We start from the raw sequence: 22,057 nt of genomic DNA, 5'->3' as shown, positions 1-22,057 counted from the left end.
TAATCATATCTAACAAAGGTTGAGTTTGCAGCATGAAACCAATATGATTATCTGACCTGCACCTTTGAGGCAGCAAAAATATTAAGATGCTGCCTGAGAAACTGTCCTTTATCTCAGTTTTATTGAAAACCCAGGACATTAATGCCATGCTATTTCTGACAGTAAGTGGTTGTTACTTTATGCTTTATTACATTCACTACTGACTGTCCCTCATATAGGATAAAATTATGCTGGAGCTTGTGAATTTCATAAGCTAAGGACTACAAAGGCCAGAGTGTTACCACAATAAATAGACATATTTACTTATATTTTTTAAAAAAATCTTATTTGATTTTTAAAAAAATCCTATTTGATAATGTAATGAAAAAGCACATCACTGATGTTATGAATTCAGAACAAGACTTCATTAAGGGCTTTTATCTGCTGTCTGAAACAGACTGCAAAGCAAATAAATCAATAAGTCAAATATAACTCAGATCCACGTGTAAATGGCAGCTATAAACATTAAATATCACATATCAAGGTTGCATGAATTTTGATCCATTTTAGACCCAAAATGAAGGAAAAAAACAATCACCTACTGCGGACATTTTCACCTCAAAAAGAGGTGATTATTGGTGATTGCACGAGGAAGACTGAGAGGAGAACAGATTGGTTCTGCTGTTTTAATTTATGTTAGCTTAAATTGTTGTTTTTGTTTTTGCATGACAAAACCTGAAAAAATAAGCTATGTTTATGCTTTTTTGAACACCTTAACTCAGCAAATACAAGCATTAAATTATTGACACATTTATAGTCTCAGATTTAAATGTCAAATTCTTTGGTTTTGTACATTTACAACATAATAAATGAGAGGTTTTTATTGTCAAGCATTTTGATTATTTAGTATCAATGTTATTATATAACTGTGTTGATATAAGGACAATGGTCTGTCTAAGTAAACAGTATTAGTGATCAGTTCAATATACTGCATTCAGTTCTTGCCCTGTAAATATTCAGTCCTATTTATCAGCATCACTACGATAGCAACACTATTACCTCCATCACCCCAATGAAGAGATAAAATGATCATTAGGCCAGCTATCAGGTTACAACAAAGAAATGCCTACTCTGTTATCAATTTAAACATTTGAACAGTCCATTCCTACTAAGATATGACAACACAAGTACCTGTTGCTATTATGTTTAAAGCCCTTAATGACCAAAATGAAAGAGAATCAAAAGGTATATAAAAGGTATGGGGTCAGAAACTCATGGCAATATTTTTAACCAGTTAACACGAAGCACACATCATTGTGTGTGTAAGTAGCTCTCTCCAGCAGTGCAGATTTTTTATTCAACCATGTTTTTAAAGAGAAATACGTTTCTGCTGGTATTTCTGATGTGTTCTCTGGCTTTGTGGTGCAAGTCAACCAGTGCTGGCTCCAGCTTTCTCAGCCCCTCCCAAAAACCACAGGTAAGGTGTTTTCAGTTTGGACTAATTCTTCATCTTTTTTATGAAAATATAAAGATTTAATACAAACCAGAAAATGTTAACCTTCACTTGATCTAATCTTGTTTATAATGATTAAATACTGTCTTAATATGAAGCCACTTTCAATATAACTTTAAACTGATCTTTAACAAGTACTTGGTTTTAATTGTGTGTAAAACTTTTTGTAATGGTTTCATATGTGACACCTAACCATGTATTTATATTTTACACTTTACCATACTACTTTGTCTTCAGCTATAAAAGATAACAAACGTATTTAAGATCCTGCCAGTGCCAACCCACCAAGCCCCATGTTTAATTCTTAACAAATTTCTAAACTTAAGCAATGTTACACAGTGGTGTATCAAGGACATTTTGACCGGGGTTGTTACGATGGGACACAGAGCAGGTGTCAGGTAGCCATGGCACAGCAAACCTTAATGAATAGCAGGTGATCAAAATGTGTCAATACAGACATTCAATGGATCACATTACTTCAACCTATGAACACATAAATTATAATGTTAGTATCCACTGTAGTGTTTGTACTCAAGGCCATGTTGATGTTTTTACATTTCACAATACAGCATTAAAGTCTGTGTAAAGTAAGGGTTAAATGTGTTCTGAATTTGACATACCACAGAAAAGTGTGTTGTTAAGCACCATACCAAATTTGAATGATTAAAATAATCGCCAAATATATGAAATTAGGCTTCAAAGTTGTGTAAAAATCAGCCTGTCTCTGCTCCCAAACGCTGTGGGCGTGCCCTCCGAGTTTGCTGAAACCCCGCCTCCTACCAAGTCTCACCTGTCAATCAAAGTCATCACCTCTACTTGAAACATGGACGCTACGACTGAGACATTGATATATATATTCAGTTTTCTATTCCATGTACCATACCGACAGCCAGCAAGTACTTTTGATTTTCAGACTTTTTTCTGACTCATCGTGAAAACTATGCTGACTAGAGATCAGCGCTCATGGCTTCAGTCCAACGATTACTATAGTAGTTATAAATCACAACAGATGTCATCATAACTTGACCAACATATCAGATCTGGGGTTACCAATGTAATTTCAGGGGCTGCCAAAAATCGTCATTGATATAACACATGATGGTAGCTGTGCAGAAAATTGTGTTATAACTAAAATTTTCATTATTTTTCTTTTTTTAAATGCTTTGTCACCTTTTGGATTTGTAATAAATGAATTGTTTTAGTATTTGAAGAGCCTCTCTAAAGGTTTTTGATGGCGTGCAGCCATGTTTTATACTGAAAAATATACTGAAATGGTATAATCATGAGCTTCTGTGTCAACTACAGAACAGAGGGAAATCTTCCAGAGTCGGCCGTCATGTCATGGAGGAACCCGGTCAACCCGCTGAGGACGACCACATCACAGTGAGTAGTGATCATAGACCTACTCATCACTGAAGCCCAAATAATCACTAAAATCTTATGAACTCTCTCTGCTCTGGGTAGATAAGGGCCCCCTTTGAAATTGGAATCACCATGAGTGGAGAGGACTTTGAGGAGTATGGTGTGGCGCTGCAGCAGATCATCCAGCGTCTGCTCGGGGAAACAGAGACAGCAGGTTCATCTAATTCTGTTTTATAAGTAAAAATGATCTGTTCCCTTCAGCTAACATGCTGTAAAATGAATAATTTCACAATGTTTTTTTTCCCTCTTGTTTCAGAGAGACAATCACAACTTTGAAGATAACGGATGAGATTTTCAAATTTGCAGCTTCAATGCTTTCCAATTTCTACATCATTAGATCATGATAGTAAAAAATTAGCCTCTACAAATGCTGGTCTCATTTTCAAAGCTTTCAAAACAATTTTCACTCAGACTGGATAAACACCTTACAGCCTGTAATGACTGATGTCCAACTCATCACAATTTAAAACATGAAACTGCAGACCAGGTGTTAAATCTAAACTCAGCTTTCCAAACATCAGAGTCTTCGTCAGTGATGGAGTTGTTTCAGTTTTCATCCCGTGAATTTATTATAGAGCTTAACTGGTATAAATATGGTTGAATATAAATTTAATATATAGAAGTTGATATAAGTTAAATATCATATGTCAAATACATATGGATCCTGAGTTAAATCAATGGTTCTAAAAGCTGATAATTAATATGCAATCTCAAATGTGTGAAATTGTGTTGAATTCAGTGTTTCTCATCATCAAATCTGTCTCTGTAGTCTGACATTTTAGTTTTTATTTTTTTTTAAACTTCCCTATAGAATTAGATGAGTCACTCAGATTCATGATCGAATGTTAATCAGAATTTCAAACACCCAGTATTTATATATATATATATATATATATATATATATATATATATATATATATATATATATATATATATATATATATATATATATATATATATATATATACACACACACACACACACACACACACACATACAGTGCAGTTCACACTGTACAACCAGTCCTAAGCAGTCTTCAGAGACCAACATGTGCCTGTCAAAATAAAGCATGAATTAACCTTTTGTCTCTCTGTCTCATCTTTGACTCGACTAATGGAAACTGTATGAAATTGACAGTAAGGCAGTGAAGGAGATGAGATTTTTTTTCTGTCCCACACAGAAAGTCCCAGCACTAACCGGGATCCTTTAAATGAACAGTGAAGAACATCCATTCACCCTCTAAACGAATTACATCTTTCTGTGAGATAGAAAATGAAAATGAAAATAACTGCAATCACGGGCCTAAATACTGTTGTTTTGTCATCCTGCCAACATCACATTAACAACTCACAGAATAAGGCTACAAAACGTCAAACCTCGGAAAGTAGGTCAAACACAGTCAAGAACAAACATAATGTTGGATGTGTGTTATGTAGCTCTGCTGCATGTACCTGTCTGTGTTCCACCTCGTAGCTTTTATTAAGCACAGATATACCAATAGGAACAGTGTGCTCTGACCTACATTTTTGGATGGATCTAAAATTCTAGTAAACGAGGCTTTCATTAAGAACCTGGCAAAAGGGGAAATGTATGTATTTTAACACATCTCTCCTGTCAAACTTGATATAACAGATGCACATCTACCCATCTACCATTAAGCTAATCCACCAATGGCAAACTCAAACCCCTTGAAAATGTCACAGAAAAGCCCGGCTAATCATTCTCAAAATAAAAAGCACTCAAGCCAAATGTGTGTGACAAACATGGTGGTATCAAAGCAAGCTAATGGACTGGTCTCAGCCTCTTCCTTCCTTCAATAAAGAATCCGCTTTGCTCAAGGCCAATACATGTGGTGTTAAAAGTTTTGCTGTGGTACAGAAAATGCTTTACTCTTTTACACTGTACATCTTTGTGTGTATTCACGTGCATCACTGACTAATATGACACATCACACGTGGAGAATAACTGAGCAGAATTAAAGCCTTTTAATATGTCTCCACTGTATTAAACCAAACTGCACAGCAGCCAGACAAGACAAACATCACGACAAATCAGAACAGGCAAAGAGTGTTAACAAAAACTTAAAACTAATAAAGCTTAGGATAAATTTCTATAATGAACGACATAAAATATAATCAATTAAACTATAATATACAGTATCTCTATCAGACAGGAGACATTTTATTTTGGTCCTTTTTTTCTGTCTTTAGCTTAGCACAAATGTGTAAATCTTTCATACTGTTTAAAATGAGACTACAGACTTCATGCTCCTTAAATTTGTTCCTCCATAGTCCTACATCTGTACACATGGAGGATCAGTAAAACAAAAAGCCACATTAAATGTTAGCTAGTCACAAACCGGCATGTCTTCTTTTCTTCACAGCTAATCTCTCATCCATTACCTCTCATGTTTATATACCGTAAAGCTGGGTGGTGTTGTTTCTGATGGTGGTGAGGACTGTGGCCATGTCCTCTCCCTTCAGTAGGCTCAGCTCCTGCAGAATGTGGATGCCCATTCCAGGATGTGAAAACCGACAGACATCTTTATTCACCTGTCAGAGTTGGACAAACTTATATGTATGTTCTGCTGCACAGTATAAAGAGTTCTGTAGTCACATTTGCTCCCACATGCTGTTTTGTTTATCACTAAGCCTGCAACTAGGGCTGGACGACTAATTGAATTTTAATCGCGATATCGGTTTTGGCCTCCCACGTAATAATCGACTTAAAACGGTGGAGGAACGGTGTGTTTCTGCGCAGATCTAGGGAGATTTAAAATGACAGAAAGGCCTTTGGTTGACTAGAAGAAAGGTAGGACTGGGACCTCTGGAAACCTTTTTGGCTTTGAGTTGTCGGACGTCGAACAGAAAGAAATAGTGTGCAAACCAGTGCTCTCAAGTTTCATGTAAAGTTTGGCGTGAGATTACACAGCTATAAGGATGCTGCGCTCTCACAGGCGCTGCATTGATAGTCACACAAACACACTCGTTTGCTCCAGATTCCAGGAGATTGGATCACATTTGTGATTTGTCAGGGAACCGCTATCAATATGCGGGAGAGTTGGGATGTATGGATTACATTCTTTATATAATATATTAATTAATCTATCACTTCTCAGCATGAGAAACGATAGGTGTGTGGCGTGAGAGCGTGTGAACTGCTTGAAATGCGTGAGACTTGAGAGGTCTATGTCACATTATCGTATAGAGTTCTGGTGGTTCCGTAAATGCTTATGTTTACAAATCTATGAATAATCGTGTTTTATAATCGTGATTCCAATATCGATCAAAATAATTGATTATGATTTTTGCCATAATCGTCCAGCCCTACCTGCAACAGGAGCAGAGAAGCTCAAATCTAGCAAAAAAGGTTTGAAAAGTGAAGACCAAATTGTTTGAGACCGTACTCATTTGCAGTTATTAACAAGTCAAACTTGTAAAAGGTATGTTAGTCATTAATCACATAACAGCAGTGGTTTAGTCAATTTAAATGTACCTGTCTTGGCAAGAAATATGGTGCGTCTGTCTCCAACACAATTCGGTTGAGAGGGATCTTGCGGACAGCATCTCGGGCCTCAGTGGCTCTGGTGTAGGTGATGAGGGCTGTGAACCCGACATACATGTTGGGGAACTCTGTCAGGAATGGCTCAATCACTGGATAACTGTTTGTGAAACAGTGCCTGCGACGCACGAGAATAATGAAGAAAAAAAACTTAAACTACAGTTTACTCAAAAGCTGACTGGACCTTTTTAATCTTTTTTCCACATTGATGTAGAGTATACATCATGTGACATGTTGACACACACACACACACACACATACACACACACCTGTGAATTTTGTAGTCCCTAGGGACACACTTCTTTAGGATAACAAGCAGGTCATCATCTGCATCTCTGCAATGGATCACCAGAGGCTTCTGCATGGCCACAGCCAATCGCAGCTGACGCTCCAACACCTGCACAGAAAACAAAGACACAAAATACTGACATTCGTTCTAAACAAACTACGTTATCACTTCAACATTTCTAGTCACTCAACATTCATATATGGCTGTCTGATTATTAGACTATAAAGTAATATTTTTTCTTACTTCTTTTTGCTTGTAGGAGTCGGTGGAGTTTTTGTGGGAGTAGTCCAGTCCTATTTCACCAAACGCAACAGCTTTTGGGTGTCGCATGGCCATCAGTATGCTGCGTTCATGAACACTTGAGTATTCCTTGGCAAAGTGGGGATGGCACCCGAACGCCCCCCAAACCTTGTCTTCAGCCAGCAAACCTTCCCACAACGCCTCCTTCACCATGATCCGCGGGTTGCAGAAATCGGCAATGCAGCCTCGAAACTCAGAGGAAAAGCTGCTTTGGTACAGCCTTCGGAAACTGCTGAATGTCCCTCGGAAACCCAGCTTCCCATAGAGCATATCCAGATGGCAATGTGTGTCTATGAAACCAACCTGGTTGTAGGGGTAACCTGTCCAAGTAGGTTCTGCCCCCATGGAAAATCTTCTCTTAGAAGAGCCACCATAGGAAGTAAAGGAGTAGGCAGGGTCACGCAAGTAAGAACCAGCATATGATTGCCTGCGTGTGGTTGTGGAGCGCAATACTTCTTTGTTTGAGTGTAGCGGCAGAGCAAAGGGATCTGATAAATAGGTCGTAATGTTGGACTTGTGTGAATTCTCAGGGTCAACACTGGAAGCCTTTGAAAGGCCTGTATTTGGTGGATGAGATGGCTTGCACGAGACAAAAACTGTTCTCCCTGACAGCGGGGAAGCCATCTCCATTTGGTCAGGAGCTGACTGGATCTGCCCGCTGGTGTCATTGGTAAAAGAAGTTGTAGCTGAATGGGCATTCATCGAATGGCTTTGGAACTGTTGGCTGTCGGAGGAGGCATTCTGATGAGTCGTGAAAGAAGACGACAAGTCTGGAATATACTCCAGAAGAGGGAGGGACGAGTTGCAGTCCTTAGCATCTGGTTCATTATCTGGTGCAGACAGCTCATCTTGGGGGGTTGATTCAGTCTTAATTGAATCCTTTACCTCTAGTTTGACACTCTGAAAAACATAAATTATATTGAACAAATTAAAGACATCTCCCTGGATTTTTGATTCTTTCAAAAATAAATATATAAAAACATTAGCTAAATGACGCAAAAAAATCACAGACTAGAAAAATATCAGAAGATATATAACTAAAACATTTAAATTACATATAAACGAGCAACAGAAAAAGACTGAAAAATTAAATTAAATGAATTACAGTAAGTTAACACTTACCCTTGCGTCTGCTTTTGAGTCTCTACAGTCAGCTTGGATGTCTGAGTCCACAAAAAGCTGTTTTGGGGACCAATCATCTTCCTGGTCAGTGCTGGTGTCCTCTAATTTAATTTTGGTGTTGAGTGGAGAGCAATTAACAGTTCTGTCAGGTGTTGTCAGACTGGGTACTTCAGTCTTCACTGGTGAAGATGTGGGTGGCAAAGGGAGGCTGTTAGCGTCAGTGCTGGGGTTGCTCGTAGTTGTGTGCTTCAATCCCCTGCTGCCAATAGCTGCAATCAAAGCCATCTTGTAGATAGCCTTGGATCCCTCTTCAGGTGTCCTCTCTTTCTTTTTTAAGATAAAAGAGTGAGATGGAGGTGGTGATCCTCCCAGACTCCCTGTGGGCTCCAGTTCCTTTGGTGAGTTGTCCAAAGGTGTATCCTGATAGACGAGGTGCAACAGGATAAATAAATCAGCAATTTGCACATGTGAAACTAGAGTGTCTAGTGTCCCATTAGAAAGAATTTGCCCCAAGGTTGTTTTCAAACCACTTCATAGCCTCGCTCCAGACTACACCAGCTTATATACCTAACAGATCACTTCATTCAAGACTAAAGCCTATGGTGATACTGCATTTTTTTAAAAACAAAACTTAAAAAACTCAACTCATCAAACCAATGAATTGTTATTGATTTAGCCTCATCTACAGTAATGTAATTTTTTTCCATTTGAAATCTCTTAGAGTAGTCGTTTTACCCACTTTCTGTCATGTCTTTAATGTTCCTATAACTTGCATCCATCTTTTTAATGTGCTATATAAAGTTTTATTATTATCATTGTCATTATTGGAATTATCACAGACAGAGCAAGATGTGCAGTCAAGATTTACCTCAGAAGTTATGAATGTTTCAAGATTTTTCCTGGCAAGCTTCCTCAGCTTGACTTTGCCTACAGAGGGCGTGCTATCGCTGAGCACCTCTGCTTTTCTCTTGGGAGTGTCCAGACTCATTGCTCCAAGGCCATCAGGTCCTGGGGAGTCACTGAGGGGCAGGGTGCTTGAATCTTCATCTGGTGACATATTCCAGCGAGAAGGTGTAGTGGAGCAAGTGTCTCTCTCTTGAAGTTGCGTGGGTGAGGTGATAGACGTTCGCCGCCAGTTGAACTTCACCAATTTTCTGTTGCTGTCCATGTCTGAGATCCTAATCCAACATATAATTGAACAAATATGCATGACGTTCATTGAATAAGCAGCAAGGTGAAAGCATGACTGTTAATAAAAGACTCAAGTCAAAAATACAGAGTTCGATCATTTTCCACAGGATATCCACTGGTCTCATGATCACTCATTAGCATCTGCTGTGATTCCCTTGGGATTTATGTTATTTTGTGTAAAATGGTACATATTTTTAATGATGCTGGCACTTTTGTAACCCCAAGCTGGGGTTACAAAATGCCCCCCCCCCCCACCCCAAACTGGTTGGAAAATGGTTTATGGACATCGCACTTCAAAATATGGCCATAATGTGCTATGTTGCCTATTGTTTTTACTCGCTGTGAAATTATAGGACAAATGGAAAAACATGGTCAACATATCACAGCAAGTTCAACCACATTTTATTCAATGTTAGCTTCATTTTAGCTAACACCTGGCTACGAGTCAGTCCATTTTAGGTGTGTTACTCTTTTAAAACCTAGCTTTAATGGTTAAGAAACAGTATATAGTGATCTTTTGGGATTTTTTTGTAAAGTTTTATCTTAGATAAAGTGTTAAATGTGGCCTGCCCATGTTGGGAAAAACGCAGAAAAATTAGGCCGTTAGCTAAATTAGCACCTTTAGCCAACTAATGCTAGCTGTTTTTCACCTTAAATGTCGTCCCTGCTACTAACACACGCTGTTATTTATAATTACTTTACACCTTATCATCACACATAATCGTTAGTTAGCTACACCGGTGACTTTGTTGAGCTAATGTCGAAGAGAGTTAAGTTTTACCTCCGCAGGCTTGGGCACAGTAGAAATGACCAAATGTGAAATCAGCGGGAGTCACTTCAACTAGCCGCGGTAGTTCAGTCTCACTGTGAGTCTCACATCATTCACACACAGATGGTGGTTCAACATATTTACAACATATTTAAGTCAATCGTGTGCAGCAAACAGTAAGCACAAGTCCCATTTCTTTCCTAAGCCTTACCTTAAAGTTGCTTTGTGTCACTGCATCGACGGGCCTGCTGTTTACTGCCAGTATAGGCTGCCAGTCATACCTGTGGCGGTAACAATTGTATGGAGGACGGAAAGCGACACAAGTATGAATAAATCAAAAAATTCTTATATACAGTCTATGGAATAAATACAGAAAAAATAAGTACAATTTGGTAATGAAAAAAATGCTTCGTCTCTATGCATCAATCTTTTATTTAATTCTGTGTTTCTGCATTTATTTATTTATTCATGATTGTGTCATTTTCCTTGCTGTCTACAGTCGATTAAAAACAAGCCTTTAACGAGCAAATGAAAGAAAAAATAGCTGTTGTGTACACATTTTGAGACAACCTAGTGTAAAAAGGAACATAAAGACATAATGTGGGGCCCGCCTTGCAAATGTTTAATACCAAACAGTGATGCCAGACAAAAGAGGTGTGTTCAGTACATTTCTCTTTCCTCATTAGATACTAGAACTAACTTAAAGATCCCCTCCAGATATGTATTAAGACATATCAGGTTACTCTGCTTGGAACAACAATGTGTGTCTAATATGTTTTTTCCACACACAAAAAAACAACATACCACTTTAAAATCCTTAAAATGGCATATACTCTTTGCCTTTCATTAAACATTTCAGAATCGATGAATGTGCAAATATATTTCAATTCAGAAGTTTAACTGATGGACCCAAGATTACTCCTAATTAAGTTGACTATTGGACTCTGTAGGCTACATACATTATTCTGCACAGAGATGCTCAGATATTCAACTGTAGGAACAAGAAGAAAAACATAATTTTGAGGGCAGGTGGAATATAAATTAGTGGGCATCGTGTCCTATGCCAAAAACTGCACCTGTTGCAAATGAAATAATGAAGTGACAAATTTTGTTGACAAGAGTTCAGTGTCAGATAGTTAACATAGTTCGGTTAGTTTTTTATTCAGCTTACAGCAATTATACCACTAGGTATTATTCACATTATCCTAAGCACAACAGTTGTTTTATTGCCAAGTTTAGTACTTCAAATTGCCACTGAAAGGAAAATCACTCTTCAGGTAGTGGAAATTGTGTCTTGACTGTGACAGCTTTCCAAGTGTGGACACACTCAGGTAAAATGAGAGCATCTCTTTTTGTTAGAGTTTTGGTAATCCCAATGAGGTTTTATAGGCACCAAAGCTGTATCCTTTACCTGTTGGAAAGAAAGAAAGACGCATCAGTATCATAATTTAAAGGAGATGTAAAGGAGCTATTCTAAAAATGCCCAGAGCAATGTACCAATGTCAGACAGGAGGACAGAACCAGAAAGGGATTTTTTTAAACAAGTCTTTACAAACTGCTATATCATAAAGGTTGAGAGTACAGTGGGAATTCAGAGCCATGAGAAAGGATTTGGGGTATGGATCTCACTCCTAACAGCAACACATGCATGTAAATGTCATGCCAAGCTGATACTTATGGCATAGGTGACATTTTACTGGAGTCTGGGCTTGGATCAGTACTTACACTTTGAGGCTTTATTGTCAACCAGCCAGTAGCAGAAGCCCCTCTTGGCACGGTCACTGAACACATTCCTGTACTGGGGCATATTTTGAGGTGAACAGCTTGTTTTTGGTGCATTATGATGCAGACCTAAAAGAAACACAAAGAGAGAGAGAGACAATAGGGATACAGCAGGGAAGCTAATAATTTAAACAAAACAAGTAAAAACTCCTGTTATTGTGGTACGTACTGTGTGTTGGCGTCATGGGGGGAACAGGATCATTAACTGCAGTTTCATCCCGAGTCAAGGGAGGTAACAGGCTGCAGGTGGTACGGTTTAGAGGACCTTCATATTCTAGGACATGTAATATGGGCAATTAAAAACTAGGTCATAGTCACATGATCCTTTGAAACATACAATGCAGCAATACTGTACAAAGTTCTCTGCTGTCACCTTACAATTTTATGTTATTAATTAATTAGAGTCACTTTCACAAACCTGTGTCTTTTAACAAGGCAGCTGGAACTGATGCGAGATAAACTGGTACCTGTGTGGGAATAAGTGTGTGTAGTATAACACAAAGCAGTCAAATGGCCAGTCTGGCCCTGTAGGTAAAAAAAGAGAGTTTTGCTTTATTTTATCTTACCATTGTTTTCATTTTGCTCCAGTGATCTGTCTGGAGATGTGGAAACATGACTGGGTGACTCCTTGGCCAAAATGTCATGCTGGTGAAGAATATGGAAGGATCATGAATATTAGTCACCATCAATCGCTGTGTCCAGCTGGATCCTGGCACCAAATCAAAAAATGCACTACAAAAGGAAAACTGAGACAGTGAATGAGGACTTACTGCTCTTGCCTGAAATGGCTCGAGTCCCAGGTTTTTTTCCTCTCTCCTGCGTGCATGTCCCTGATATGACTGAACCCAGCTCACCTCATCTCCCACACACTAAAATGGGTTGTGTTACTTTGTTGCTTAGCAATGCATTTGGCAACAGTACCCCTGCTGCTGTAAACCGGAGCTGGTTATAACTTAATATTTTGACATGGAGATCCTTGTGTAGTCTGTCTGTGGCATTGTACAATCTGTATTGTCCAAGTGTTACTCGTGCAAGGTTATTCAGCTTGATATATTACAGATGATGATGACACTACTTTAAAGAAAATGAATGACTTGTTTCAACACAGTCCTATAAAAGGTAAAATGATAAACACAAGTTTAACAAAACAGACATGAGAAAAAAATCATTAATGTTCAATCAATATTGTTTTGGGTGTAGAGCTGCAAAGATTAGTCAATTAACAGAAAGTTAACTATTTTGATAATTGCTTAATTATTCAAAGCTAAGAGAAAATGTCTAAATCCTTTGATTTCAGGCTCCAAAATGTAAATATCACGTGGCTTATTTAGTCTTTTCTGATATTCAAATGAAGATGAATATCTTTGGGTTACAAACATTTGAGGACATCATCTTGGGCTTTGGGAAACAGCAATCCACATTTTTTCACCATTTTTTACTTAATAATTAAATTAACCATAATCAATCATTTTTGTTTTACTAATAACCAACATATCAATACTCACAGCATTTTTCAACCAGTAAGAAATATATATGTACTTTATTGATTACACAAATAAACAGTGAATGTCTTTAAGACACAGTAGCAATGTATGAAATTTAAACAAAGTGACAGAAAAATGAAAGAGGAAAAAAAAAAATTAGGCAAAGACAAAGATGATACTAACTTTGTCAGCATGAGCTCCTCAGCCATAGCCGTGTTTCATAGCTCATTGAAAATCAACTGGCAACGTGAGCCACTATGGTTCACCACCCATTTGTGGCGGCATGTTCTGACTTGTAGTCTGCATTCACCAGAAAAAAACTACACTGGATAATGCTCCTACAGCCACTCAGTCTTTTCTCAGGTGCAGATGATACACAATTCAGTCTTGGTTAAACTATTATGCCTACAAGCAAAGATAACTAAGATTCTTTGAGAGGAATGTGTGCAGATAACTGAAGTAGTTATTTAATCGTATCAGGAGCATATATGTATCTCCTATCAAATGTATTTTATTTAGTTTCATAAATTGTGATATTTAGGACTGAAGCTAAAACATTGTATAAATTACATCAAGAATATAATTTCTTCAGGACATTTAGGTACTTGTAATCCTTAGTAACATTTTATAATCAAGGACACACAAAAATATTTTATAGAAGATATTTTGTCACATTATATCAAAATCCCTCTTCCTGCTACATACTCTGATTTAAACTACATACAGTTTTTTAACGTTGAGAAACCATGACGTTTGCTAAAGCCAACAAGTGAAAATAACAAACAGGCAGCAGATCAAACTGAGAGTCTTTTGCTGCAAATTAAAGTTATGTGGGAAAGTCTCTACAGCAGCTGCTGACTCATCCAAGAATCAAGTTCAACATTTCTGACTTATCTTCTTTATAACCATGTGCAAGACAGCATAGATGCCCAAGAGTGATCATTTTCCATCGAGTTTCATGCCTCATTCCTCCTGGCCTTGGATCCTCTCTAGCAGATGCTGCTCTACTCGCTGGTTCATGCGATGGAGATCTTTCAACACACTGGGCCCATCTTCCAGCTCCTCAATTAGACACCGTGCTATTTCCAAACTCCTGTAGTGCTGTGGTCGCACCAGACTCCGAATAACCTGAAGCGCACGATCCTTGAGGCTGTAAACTGCATAAAACATGTTTGTTTAATAAACGTAATTTGCCTCCCTTTAAACCACCAGACTGGAAATTCAACAGCAGTTTGCCAGCCTTTCATAATACCCCAAACATTATTTCATCTTGAGTGTACTGCCAGTCAAAGTATGCTCAGACACAGTCTACAGTGAAATAACTGTATTACACACTGCATCTAATGATAAATAGAATTATCAAAATGGGTCATCTGACAAATCTTACCTGGTAAAGTGACATTGGCATATGTATGATTTCCACTCTCTGATGGCTTGGGAAGAAACAACTCTTTGCAGTTCACCAACAGTAGCTCATCAGTCTCTACATCTCTGAACATCCATGGGTGACCTGGGAAGCACACACACATAAAGCATTTTTAATAAAAGCTCATATTACACTGTCCACATGTGATCCAGCAGAGAAACTGTCTTTGTAAGCTGAAAATCAAAACATCAAGACTTGAACTGATGACTCTGGTCAAATTAATTAGTCACTAAATTAGTGACCGACTCTGGATTTACCCATTGATTAGCAGCTTCCTGTTCAGGATTAAGGGATGAGTTAAGGAAAACATAAATAATGATATTTAGTGATTTTTGAGCCAGTTACACTTGTGAATAAGTGTTAAACAACATAGCAAAAGCTTTAATACTGTTTAAACACACAACAAGACTTGTGGAACCTTTATTTTTCTTATGAAAACTGAAAAAAGGAATATTTCATCCAGACCACATTAGACCATGGCCAGAAAAATAAAAGAAAATAATTGTGCTTGCCTTGTCAAATCTGGACTAGATTACCAAGAAGAGACTCATTAAAACACAGTTTCAGATTTGTGAAACCTTTAATCTATTTGTAAAAACTAAAAAAAAATGACATTTGATCTGGACCTGGTGTAATGTGGGAAAATATCAGCCTAACACTCTTCTATATGTGTACATGGTTAAAAGACAGACAATCAGCCTTGAAATATCAATATTTATGATTCCCTTAAATTTTCCCTTACTCCGTATCTGCATTAAAGGGTTTCATTTAAATCCAAGAACAGCATGCTAGGAGTTCTCATATTAATTACCACCTGTGGAGAAAATATATTAGTCGTTACAGCCCTTCTGTTTCATTTAGTTTAAAGGAGGATTTGTTCACCAAGTCAGCATATTCAAAGAGTTGTAAACTGACTTCTGATGGAGGTCGACACTAAATAACTAAGCCAAAATAGCAAACGTTATTGAAAACCTCGGTGCAGAAGTAGGTGGTAAGAACTGAAAGGCTGTTTTACCGACGTATGTAGTCATCTTCCGTCCAGTCCCTGGCTGTAGATCGGGGTATGCCCGAGGAGCCCCGCGGAAGTCTATCCACAGCGGTCGCACTACACGGGGACTGCGGTTACAAAACACAGGATTGACGACTATCCGAGTGTTGAGGGAGCGGACCAGGGGCAGAGACTGCTCTTCCTCTTGAGGCATAGCTGCTGCTGCTGATGGCGAGTTGATGTTAAAATGTCACAAACTGGGACTAGCCGTTTAGCTAACTCTAGCTAGCAGCTATCAAAAGATCCATAACCGTTAGCTGTTATCTGTTTATCGACACGCGAATAAGTTATAAACAAAATGATACGTAGTTCAATCAGCTCCGTTATATTACATCGTTTGCTTAAAATACTCAGCGAGTAACAACTTATGTAACACTGCAGCGCTTCTTCTCGTCTGTTGTGTTTACCTCCACACTTCCGGTTGAAAGTCCTGGGACGTCACATTATACTGTGCTGTGATTGGTCGAGAGGAGCATGACGACATCTAGAGCTCACTGTAGAGTTTCATGCTGTGTTTATGATGTGCTAAAAAAGTGTCATAATAAAGTTAAGGGAATTTCCTTTAAACTCATTCATAAAGTCTATCCATGTAAAAAAAAAAATCTTAAAAAGAAACATTTGACATTTGTGGTGTGGAAGTGAGTAAAAAAACAATATGGGCAATCACATACCATAACATAACATATTTAAAGTATGAATGTCAGGATGTTTTGATGATACTAAAAACAATTTGCATAATCAAAAGAATTACACAGAAGGCAAAGAAATATGTATCAAATACTTGTTCTCCCCACTGTATAAATTCAATCTATTAAAATTGTGGTGGTCCACTGTAAATAGTCTCAGTTGAGTAAGTGCTGCAACCATGCCCAATCTACACTACTATACAATTTTAAAGTTGTTCTTGAGTATTTCCATTTTCATCTACTTTTTACTTATAATCTGCTACATTTTGGAGGCAAATGCTGTACTATTTTACCCTTCTTACAGGAGGAAGATGGAGGATCAGCTGCAGCAGAATAACATCAGCAGAGTTTGGAGAGGCGTAAAAACCATCTCTGGCCACAGTGATCTCAATTCCCAGGCTGGGGGGACCAACAGTGGGCGAATGATCTGAACTCATTCTTCAACAGGTTTGAGCAGACACCTGCCCCTCCCCCGGCCCAGTCATCACTGCTGCAATCTCCCTCATTTAATTGGCACCTTCAGTATGTTACCCCATCCCCCCATTCACCTACCTTCCGCAGGTGGAGACACTCCCCTCTGACACTGGTGAGCATCCAGTGAATGGACATTGAGATGGTGACATCTTATAAGTACCTGGGTGTTCACCTGAACAATAAACTGAACTGGACAGATAACACTAACCCACTTTATAAGAAGGGCAAGAGCAGACTCTACCTGCTCAGGAAACTGAGGTCTTTTGGAGTGCAGGGGGCGCTCCTGAAGACCATCTTTATTTATTTCACTTTAATCCATGCAATAAGAATATCTGGTATATTACCACTCAATACCAATATTACTCTTGTAAATCTTGTAAATAATGTAAATAATGTCACGACTATTTTTGTCTAGACAATGTCTGTAATTGTTCTTATAGGTTTTTTTTGTACTTAGTATTTATTGTTCTCTATTCTTTTTCTTATTGCTGCTCTTATACTGTCCACTTGCTGCTGTGGCAATGCAAATTTCCCCATTGTGGGACTAATAAAGGAATATCTCTTATCTACTGCATTTATCAGACAATTTATAACATATGACAAAGATTTTACATAACTACAAAACATAATCAGTTAGAGACAACTTGTTAAGATTAAACTGTCCAGCAAGTACCAACTAAAACACTGAAATGTTGCTTTCAGATTTATGCATTAGCCATCTTTAAAAAACATATAATAATGTGATGTGTAATAAGCTGGGGCCATTCTGGTTCTTTCTTTTTTTCTTTCTTTCTTTTTTGATAGGCTACTTTTTAATTTTTTTCTGATAGTATCTCGGTACAATTTTGAATTCAGTATTTAATCAAGTATGGTATTTTGGTAGTGCCAATTTACTTCAGTAAAGAGTCTGTATCCTTGTGCCACCATGTATGATCAACATACAGTATTTAAAGCGATTACGCATAAAATATCCTATGATATCAAGCGACCCTGGTGGATTTTTTTCAGTTTCTGAAAAGACTTACAAGTGTGGTAGTCATAGTGCTAAATAAATGCAAGCTCCACCCAGTGACATCCTCACATAAAACACCGGGGCACAGCTGCAGAGACTTTCCCGAGCAAAACCCCATGCGTCTCCAGACATTACTTCCAACCTGAATCGAACAACACCAGAGGCTGAAATTCACATTCAATACATTTGACACACATCTGTTGCCTGAAGGTAGGTCGAGATGTGTGTTCTAAAGTGCCTTGATTTTTTAAAAATGTAGTTTTGCAGTTTGATTGGTTTAGGGCCAGCTCTTACAATACAGCAATTTAGGTACACGAAGTTTTCAGAATCTTTTAAAAAGGCAACGTTTTAGCATTTGTTTTATTACCCCTCGTCAAGTTTGCAAATCTGAGCACTGACACCAGCAGCCAGGCACAATGCTCCCACTCAATGACAGTGACTTTATGGATGCGGAGGACGTGCCGAGAGACGAGAGTCTGGCCAGGGTGGAGATCGCACTGCTCAGTATGATCTTCGTCAGCGCCGCCATCCTCAACAGCGCCCTGCTGCTCGTCCTATGGAGACAGCGCAAACAGCAGACCAGGATGCGCGTCTTCGTGTTTCACCTGTGCCTGGCGGACCTGGTGGTCGCTTTCTTCCAGGTGTGTCCGCAGCTCATGTGGGACATCACGGACAGATTCGTCGGGCCGGACCTGGTGTGCCGCCTGGTGAAATACTTGCAAGTTCTTGGCATGTTTTCCTCAACCTACATGATCGTGGTGATGACGGTGGACAGATACCAAGCTGTGTGCAACCCGATGGTGAAGTTTCAGCGGACACGTGCACGACTGAACATCCCCGTGTGCGTCGCGTGGGGGATTTCTCTGCTGGGCAGCCTGCCACAGGTTTTCATTTTCTCACAGGTTGAAGTTGCACCAGGTGTGTTTGACTGCTGGGCCAAATTTATCCAGCCATGGGGACTGAAGACTTACGTCACCTGGACCACGCTGGTCATTTTCATTTTACCTGTTATCACAGTTGTTATTTGCCAAGTGCGCATCTGCCGAGCCATCCAGATCAACTTGTACCAAAAAACTCAGCAGCAGTGCAGCGTGGCTCTGCCGCTTCCGTCTAGAGCCAGCGGTGTGGCCGGCATGTCCAAGGCGCGGGTCAAGACGCTGAAAATGACTGTGGTTATAGTGCTGGCTTACATTGTCTGCTGGTCCCCCTTCTTCACTGTCCAGCTTTGGTCCGCCTGGGACACCGATGCACCAAAAGAAAGTAAGTATTTGTGGCTGGTACTCAGTTTCAGCTCATCACAATAAAGCCTGGAGTAGTTTATTTTATTTCTGTAACACATCAGAGTCTCGACGCGCTAGAGAGGTGCATTTACGCACAAACATGACCATTTATTAATAAGTAGCAAATGGCATTTCTTTGCAAACTTGTGACGCGGTGCGCTTCTCCTGTCATTCCAGCTGCGACTTTCACCATCCTGATGTTGCTGGCCAGTCTGAACAGCTGTGCGAACCCCTGCATTTACCTCCTGTTCAGTGGCCAGTTTCCTAAGAGGCTGCTGACTCTCCTGTGCCGGCGGCACTCCCACTGTAAGGATTCAATGCACGACGAGGCGACGCTGGTGAGCACATTGTACATGAGCGCCAAAAACATCTCAGACTTCAAATGAGAGGCACCCAGTGAACCTGGAGACGGGAAAAGCCTGCAGGAAAAAGCGACGCGAAGTTTGCGCGCTTAGAGGATCTGCCCCTGAGCTCTCCCCGCATGTGGATGACTGTTCCTCTAAGCAGCAGATATAATGATAGTTAGACAATCTCCCTGACATGGCATGTCCTAGAACCACTTACCGAAAGGAAACCAGAAATAGGTGCCGATGAGTGACAACTGTGCTCCAGATGCTGGATGTTGATGACAAAATCAAAGGATGCAGCTTTGTTGTGGCTCATATCGTCACATAGTTTTGACTGGGACAGGTTTGATATGCCCAACATTTAAAAGAAGATCAGAAACTTGAAACTATATTGCATCTACACAACAGCTTTATTTTCTGCAGTTTGAGCTGTTAGCAAGCTGTGTTTTCATGAAGAGCAAAAACAACATTGTTTAAAGTATGCAGTCCAGCACATACCTGCCTCCCACAAACACTGTTGTAACATACTGTAGGCTACTTAAAGATATGAAATATTTTTGTCACATCTGTAAATATTCACTGTGGTCACAAGTTACTGTAAAGTAGGCTATGTAAAATATTGTTCTTCGGTTACCAAATAAAGTGTTGTGGAATAAAGTCACTTTGTCTTTTTACTTGAGTAAGTAAAGGTATAAATATATCAACCTTGATTCAAATAAAGCTCAGTATCAAATACAAAAATAATCTGAGCTACAGAGTTGTTCACTAATTCAGTGTAAATTAATCAGTTCAAGTCTTGATACACATAGGCAGTTTGTCAGTTTCCAGAGGGATGTTATTAAAAGTTAGTTATGTGCTACAGTTTAAAAATGTTTTATGTGAGTGTAACATTTGAAGTTATCAGTATAGAGGTAGTTTACAATGAGCCAAGAGAGGTTAATGTGTAGATTATTTCTCACTTTGACGTGAAGACAGAGGAGGAGCACACTGTCGGCATCGTGAAAGTATTTTTCCATGTCTATCACAGTTTACTATAATAAAGAGTTATTAGCCAGTTTTAAAATTGGTAACAGTATGTCACACATGGTACGTGCACGATCTGCTAAGTGATTCAGGATCAAGGATTTCACACAGGGGGAACGGCATGCAGACCTGACACAGCCTGCATAATGTCCGTTACACAAGCATAAAGTACACACACGCAAGGAATGTGACCCATTTATTCTCAGCTACACTCAGGTATATACACACACACACACACACACACACACACACACACTGCAAAAGTCAGGATAAAATATGCTTTTAACAAGGTTACATTTTCACATTTTTTCCCAATAATTAGTCAATCATTGTCTTACAGTCATTATTTTTACGAAAATGTGAAAAATTACGAAACATCTTTGTCATTATTATTAACCATTTTTCCCAGGATAATCAGGAGCATAACAATGTGTGTTAATATAATAACACACATTAATATGTATATATATATATATATATAGACGCACACATTAGGGCTGTCAGTCAATTAAAATATTTTATCGCGATTAATCGCATGATTGTTATGAGTTAACTCACGATTAATCACAAATTAATTGCACATTTTAAATTTTTTTCTAAATGTACTTTAAAGGGATATTTTTCAAGTTTTTAATACTGTTATTAACATGGTAGTGGATATATATGCTTTCTTTATGCAAATGTTTGTTTATTATTATTGAAACAATACAGAACAATGAATTACTGCATGTTCCAAAAATCTGCTGTCAGTTATGATATCAGTTAGGAACTAGTTACACTCGCTCACTCACCCATCCTCTCTTTATTGACGTGTTAACATGTTAACTTTGACACACACATATATATATATTTATAAACATACATACATGTGTATGATATTCATAATGTATATAGCCTACTGTATATTTCCTTGAATATCAGTCAGTGGTATATTGGTTTTTTCAAGACAATTTTACCAAGGCGCCTGACAATTGACGAGCGCAGTGATGAATATCTGAACATCATGTTATCTTCACTTAGTGTAAAAGTAAAATGAATGAAAATGAGAAATGTGTATTACTTTTGAGTTGTGCTCACACTCATTAAACGTTCTTGTTTTTCACCATCTTGGTTTACTCTTGTCTTGACCAAACACGGCGACATTGAATAGGTCATAAACATAAACCTGTTTCCTACACTATCCTGATAAGACCCCAGCAGCTGCATCACCTTTAATTAGATATATACAATTATTATAATTATTATATATTACAAAATCAATTTAATATACATTTCAGATTGAACAGATTCTACCTTTTCCTTCATCAAACTAAATGGATTGACAGTGATTAAAGTGATGCTCCCCTTAT

At 38.5% G+C, this 22,057-nt stretch overlaps 4 protein-coding genes and 1 long non-coding RNA gene across 5 annotated transcripts; 2 read left to right on the top strand and 3 right to left on the bottom strand.

Annotated features, from left to right (window-relative positions):
- The first annotated feature begins 1,342 nt into the window (after positions 1-1,342).
- On the top strand, positions 1,343-3,190 carry ghrl (ghrelin/obestatin prepropeptide). The gene is made up of 4 exons (XM_053316179.1): positions 1,343-1,456; positions 2,798-2,875; positions 2,957-3,068; positions 3,171-3,190. The coding sequence occupies exons 1-4, from the start codon at positions 1,343-1,345 to the stop codon at positions 3,188-3,190; spliced, it is 324 nt and encodes a 107-aa protein (XP_053172154.1).
- A 2,114-nt stretch (positions 3,191-5,304) lies between these two features.
- On the bottom strand, positions 5,305-9,354 carry tatdn2 (TatD DNase domain containing 2). The gene is made up of 6 exons (XM_053315504.1): positions 9,055-9,354; positions 8,187-8,606; positions 7,008-7,964; positions 6,745-6,872; positions 6,410-6,593; positions 5,305-5,466 (listed from the first exon to the last, which is right to left on the bottom strand). Exons 1-6 carry the CDS (start codon positions 9,352-9,354, stop codon positions 5,326-5,328), a joined length of 2,130 nt encoding a protein of 709 aa, XP_053171479.1. The 3' UTR covers positions 5,305-5,325.
- Positions 9,355-11,775: 2,421 nt separating this feature from the next.
- On the bottom strand, positions 11,776-12,389 carry LOC128356168 (uncharacterized). Its single transcript, XR_008321158.1, has 3 exons — positions 12,347-12,389; positions 12,098-12,202; positions 11,776-11,997 (listed from the first exon to the last, which is right to left on the bottom strand). It is a non-coding gene; the product is annotated as an uncharacterized LOC128356168 (long non-coding RNA).
- Positions 12,390-13,449: 1,060 nt separating this feature from the next.
- On the bottom strand, positions 13,450-16,293 carry vhl (von Hippel-Lindau tumor suppressor). The gene is made up of 3 exons (XM_053315924.1): positions 15,854-16,293; positions 14,800-14,922; positions 13,450-14,569 (listed from the first exon to the last, which is right to left on the bottom strand). Exons 1-3 carry the CDS (start codon positions 16,038-16,040, stop codon positions 14,376-14,378), a joined length of 504 nt encoding a protein of 167 aa, XP_053171899.1. The 5' UTR covers positions 16,041-16,293; the 3' UTR covers positions 13,450-14,375.
- Positions 16,294-18,474: 2,181 nt separating this feature from the next.
- On the top strand, positions 18,475-19,724 carry LOC128355612 (oxytocin receptor-like). Its single transcript, XM_053315922.1, has 2 exons — positions 18,475-19,318; positions 19,516-19,724. The coding sequence occupies exons 1-2, from the start codon at positions 18,475-18,477 to the stop codon at positions 19,722-19,724; spliced, it is 1,053 nt and encodes a 350-aa protein (XP_053171897.1).
- The last annotated feature ends 2,333 nt before the right edge of the window (positions 19,725-22,057 follow it).

Source organism: Scomber japonicus, chromosome 3 (genome assembly GCF_027409825.1).
Source record: "Scomber japonicus isolate fScoJap1 chromosome 3, fScoJap1.pri, whole genome shotgun sequence".
In the NCBI taxonomy this organism is placed as follows: Eukaryota; Metazoa; Chordata; class Actinopteri; order Scombriformes; family Scombridae; genus Scomber; species Scomber japonicus.
The sequence above is the reverse complement of the archived record's forward strand: the minus strand, read 5'-3'. Positions and strand labels throughout refer to the sequence as shown.

Bases quoted from the DNA above. Each gene is read 5' to 3' on its own strand.
- ghrl (XM_053316179.1), top strand. From the start codon at position 1,343: ATGTTTTTAAAGAGAAATACGTTTCTGCTGGTATTTCTGATGTGTTCT. The intron at 1,457-2,797 runs GTAAGGTGTTTT...TGTCAACTACAG, and splicing joins GCCCCTCCCAAAAACCACAG to AACAGAGGGAAATCTTCCAG. The intron at 3,069-3,170 runs GTTCATCTAATT...CTCTTGTTTCAG, and splicing joins CGGGGAAACAGAGACAGCAG to AGAGACAATCACAACTTTGA.
- tatdn2 (XM_053315504.1), bottom strand. From the start codon at position 9,354: ATGGACAGCAACAGAAAATTGGTGAAGTTCAACTGGCGGCGAACGTCT. The intron at 8,607-9,054 runs GTAAATCTTGAC...CTCGTCTATCAG, and splicing joins AAACATTCATAACTTCTGAG to GATACACCTTTGGACAACTC. The intron at 6,594-6,744 runs GTGTGTGTGTAT...CGTGCGTCGCAG, and splicing joins AGGGACTACAAAATTCACAG to GCACTGTTTCACAAACAGTT.
- vhl (XM_053315924.1), bottom strand. From the start codon at position 16,040: ATGCCTCAAGAGGAAGAGCAGTCTCTGCCCCTGGTCCGCTCCCTCAAC. The intron at 14,923-15,853 runs GTAAAACAGCCT...TGTGCTTCCCAG, and splicing joins GAAGATGACTACATACGTCG to GTCACCCATGGATGTTCAGA. The intron at 14,570-14,799 runs GTAAGATTTGTC...TGTTTTATGCAG, and splicing joins TGCCAATGTCACTTTACCAG to TTTACAGCCTCAAGGATCGT.
- LOC128355612 (XM_053315922.1), top strand. From the start codon at position 18,475: ATGCTCCCACTCAATGACAGTGACTTTATGGATGCGGAGGACGTGCCG. The intron at 19,319-19,515 runs GTAAGTATTTGT...CTGTCATTCCAG, and splicing joins CACCGATGCACCAAAAGAAA to CTGCGACTTTCACCATCCTG.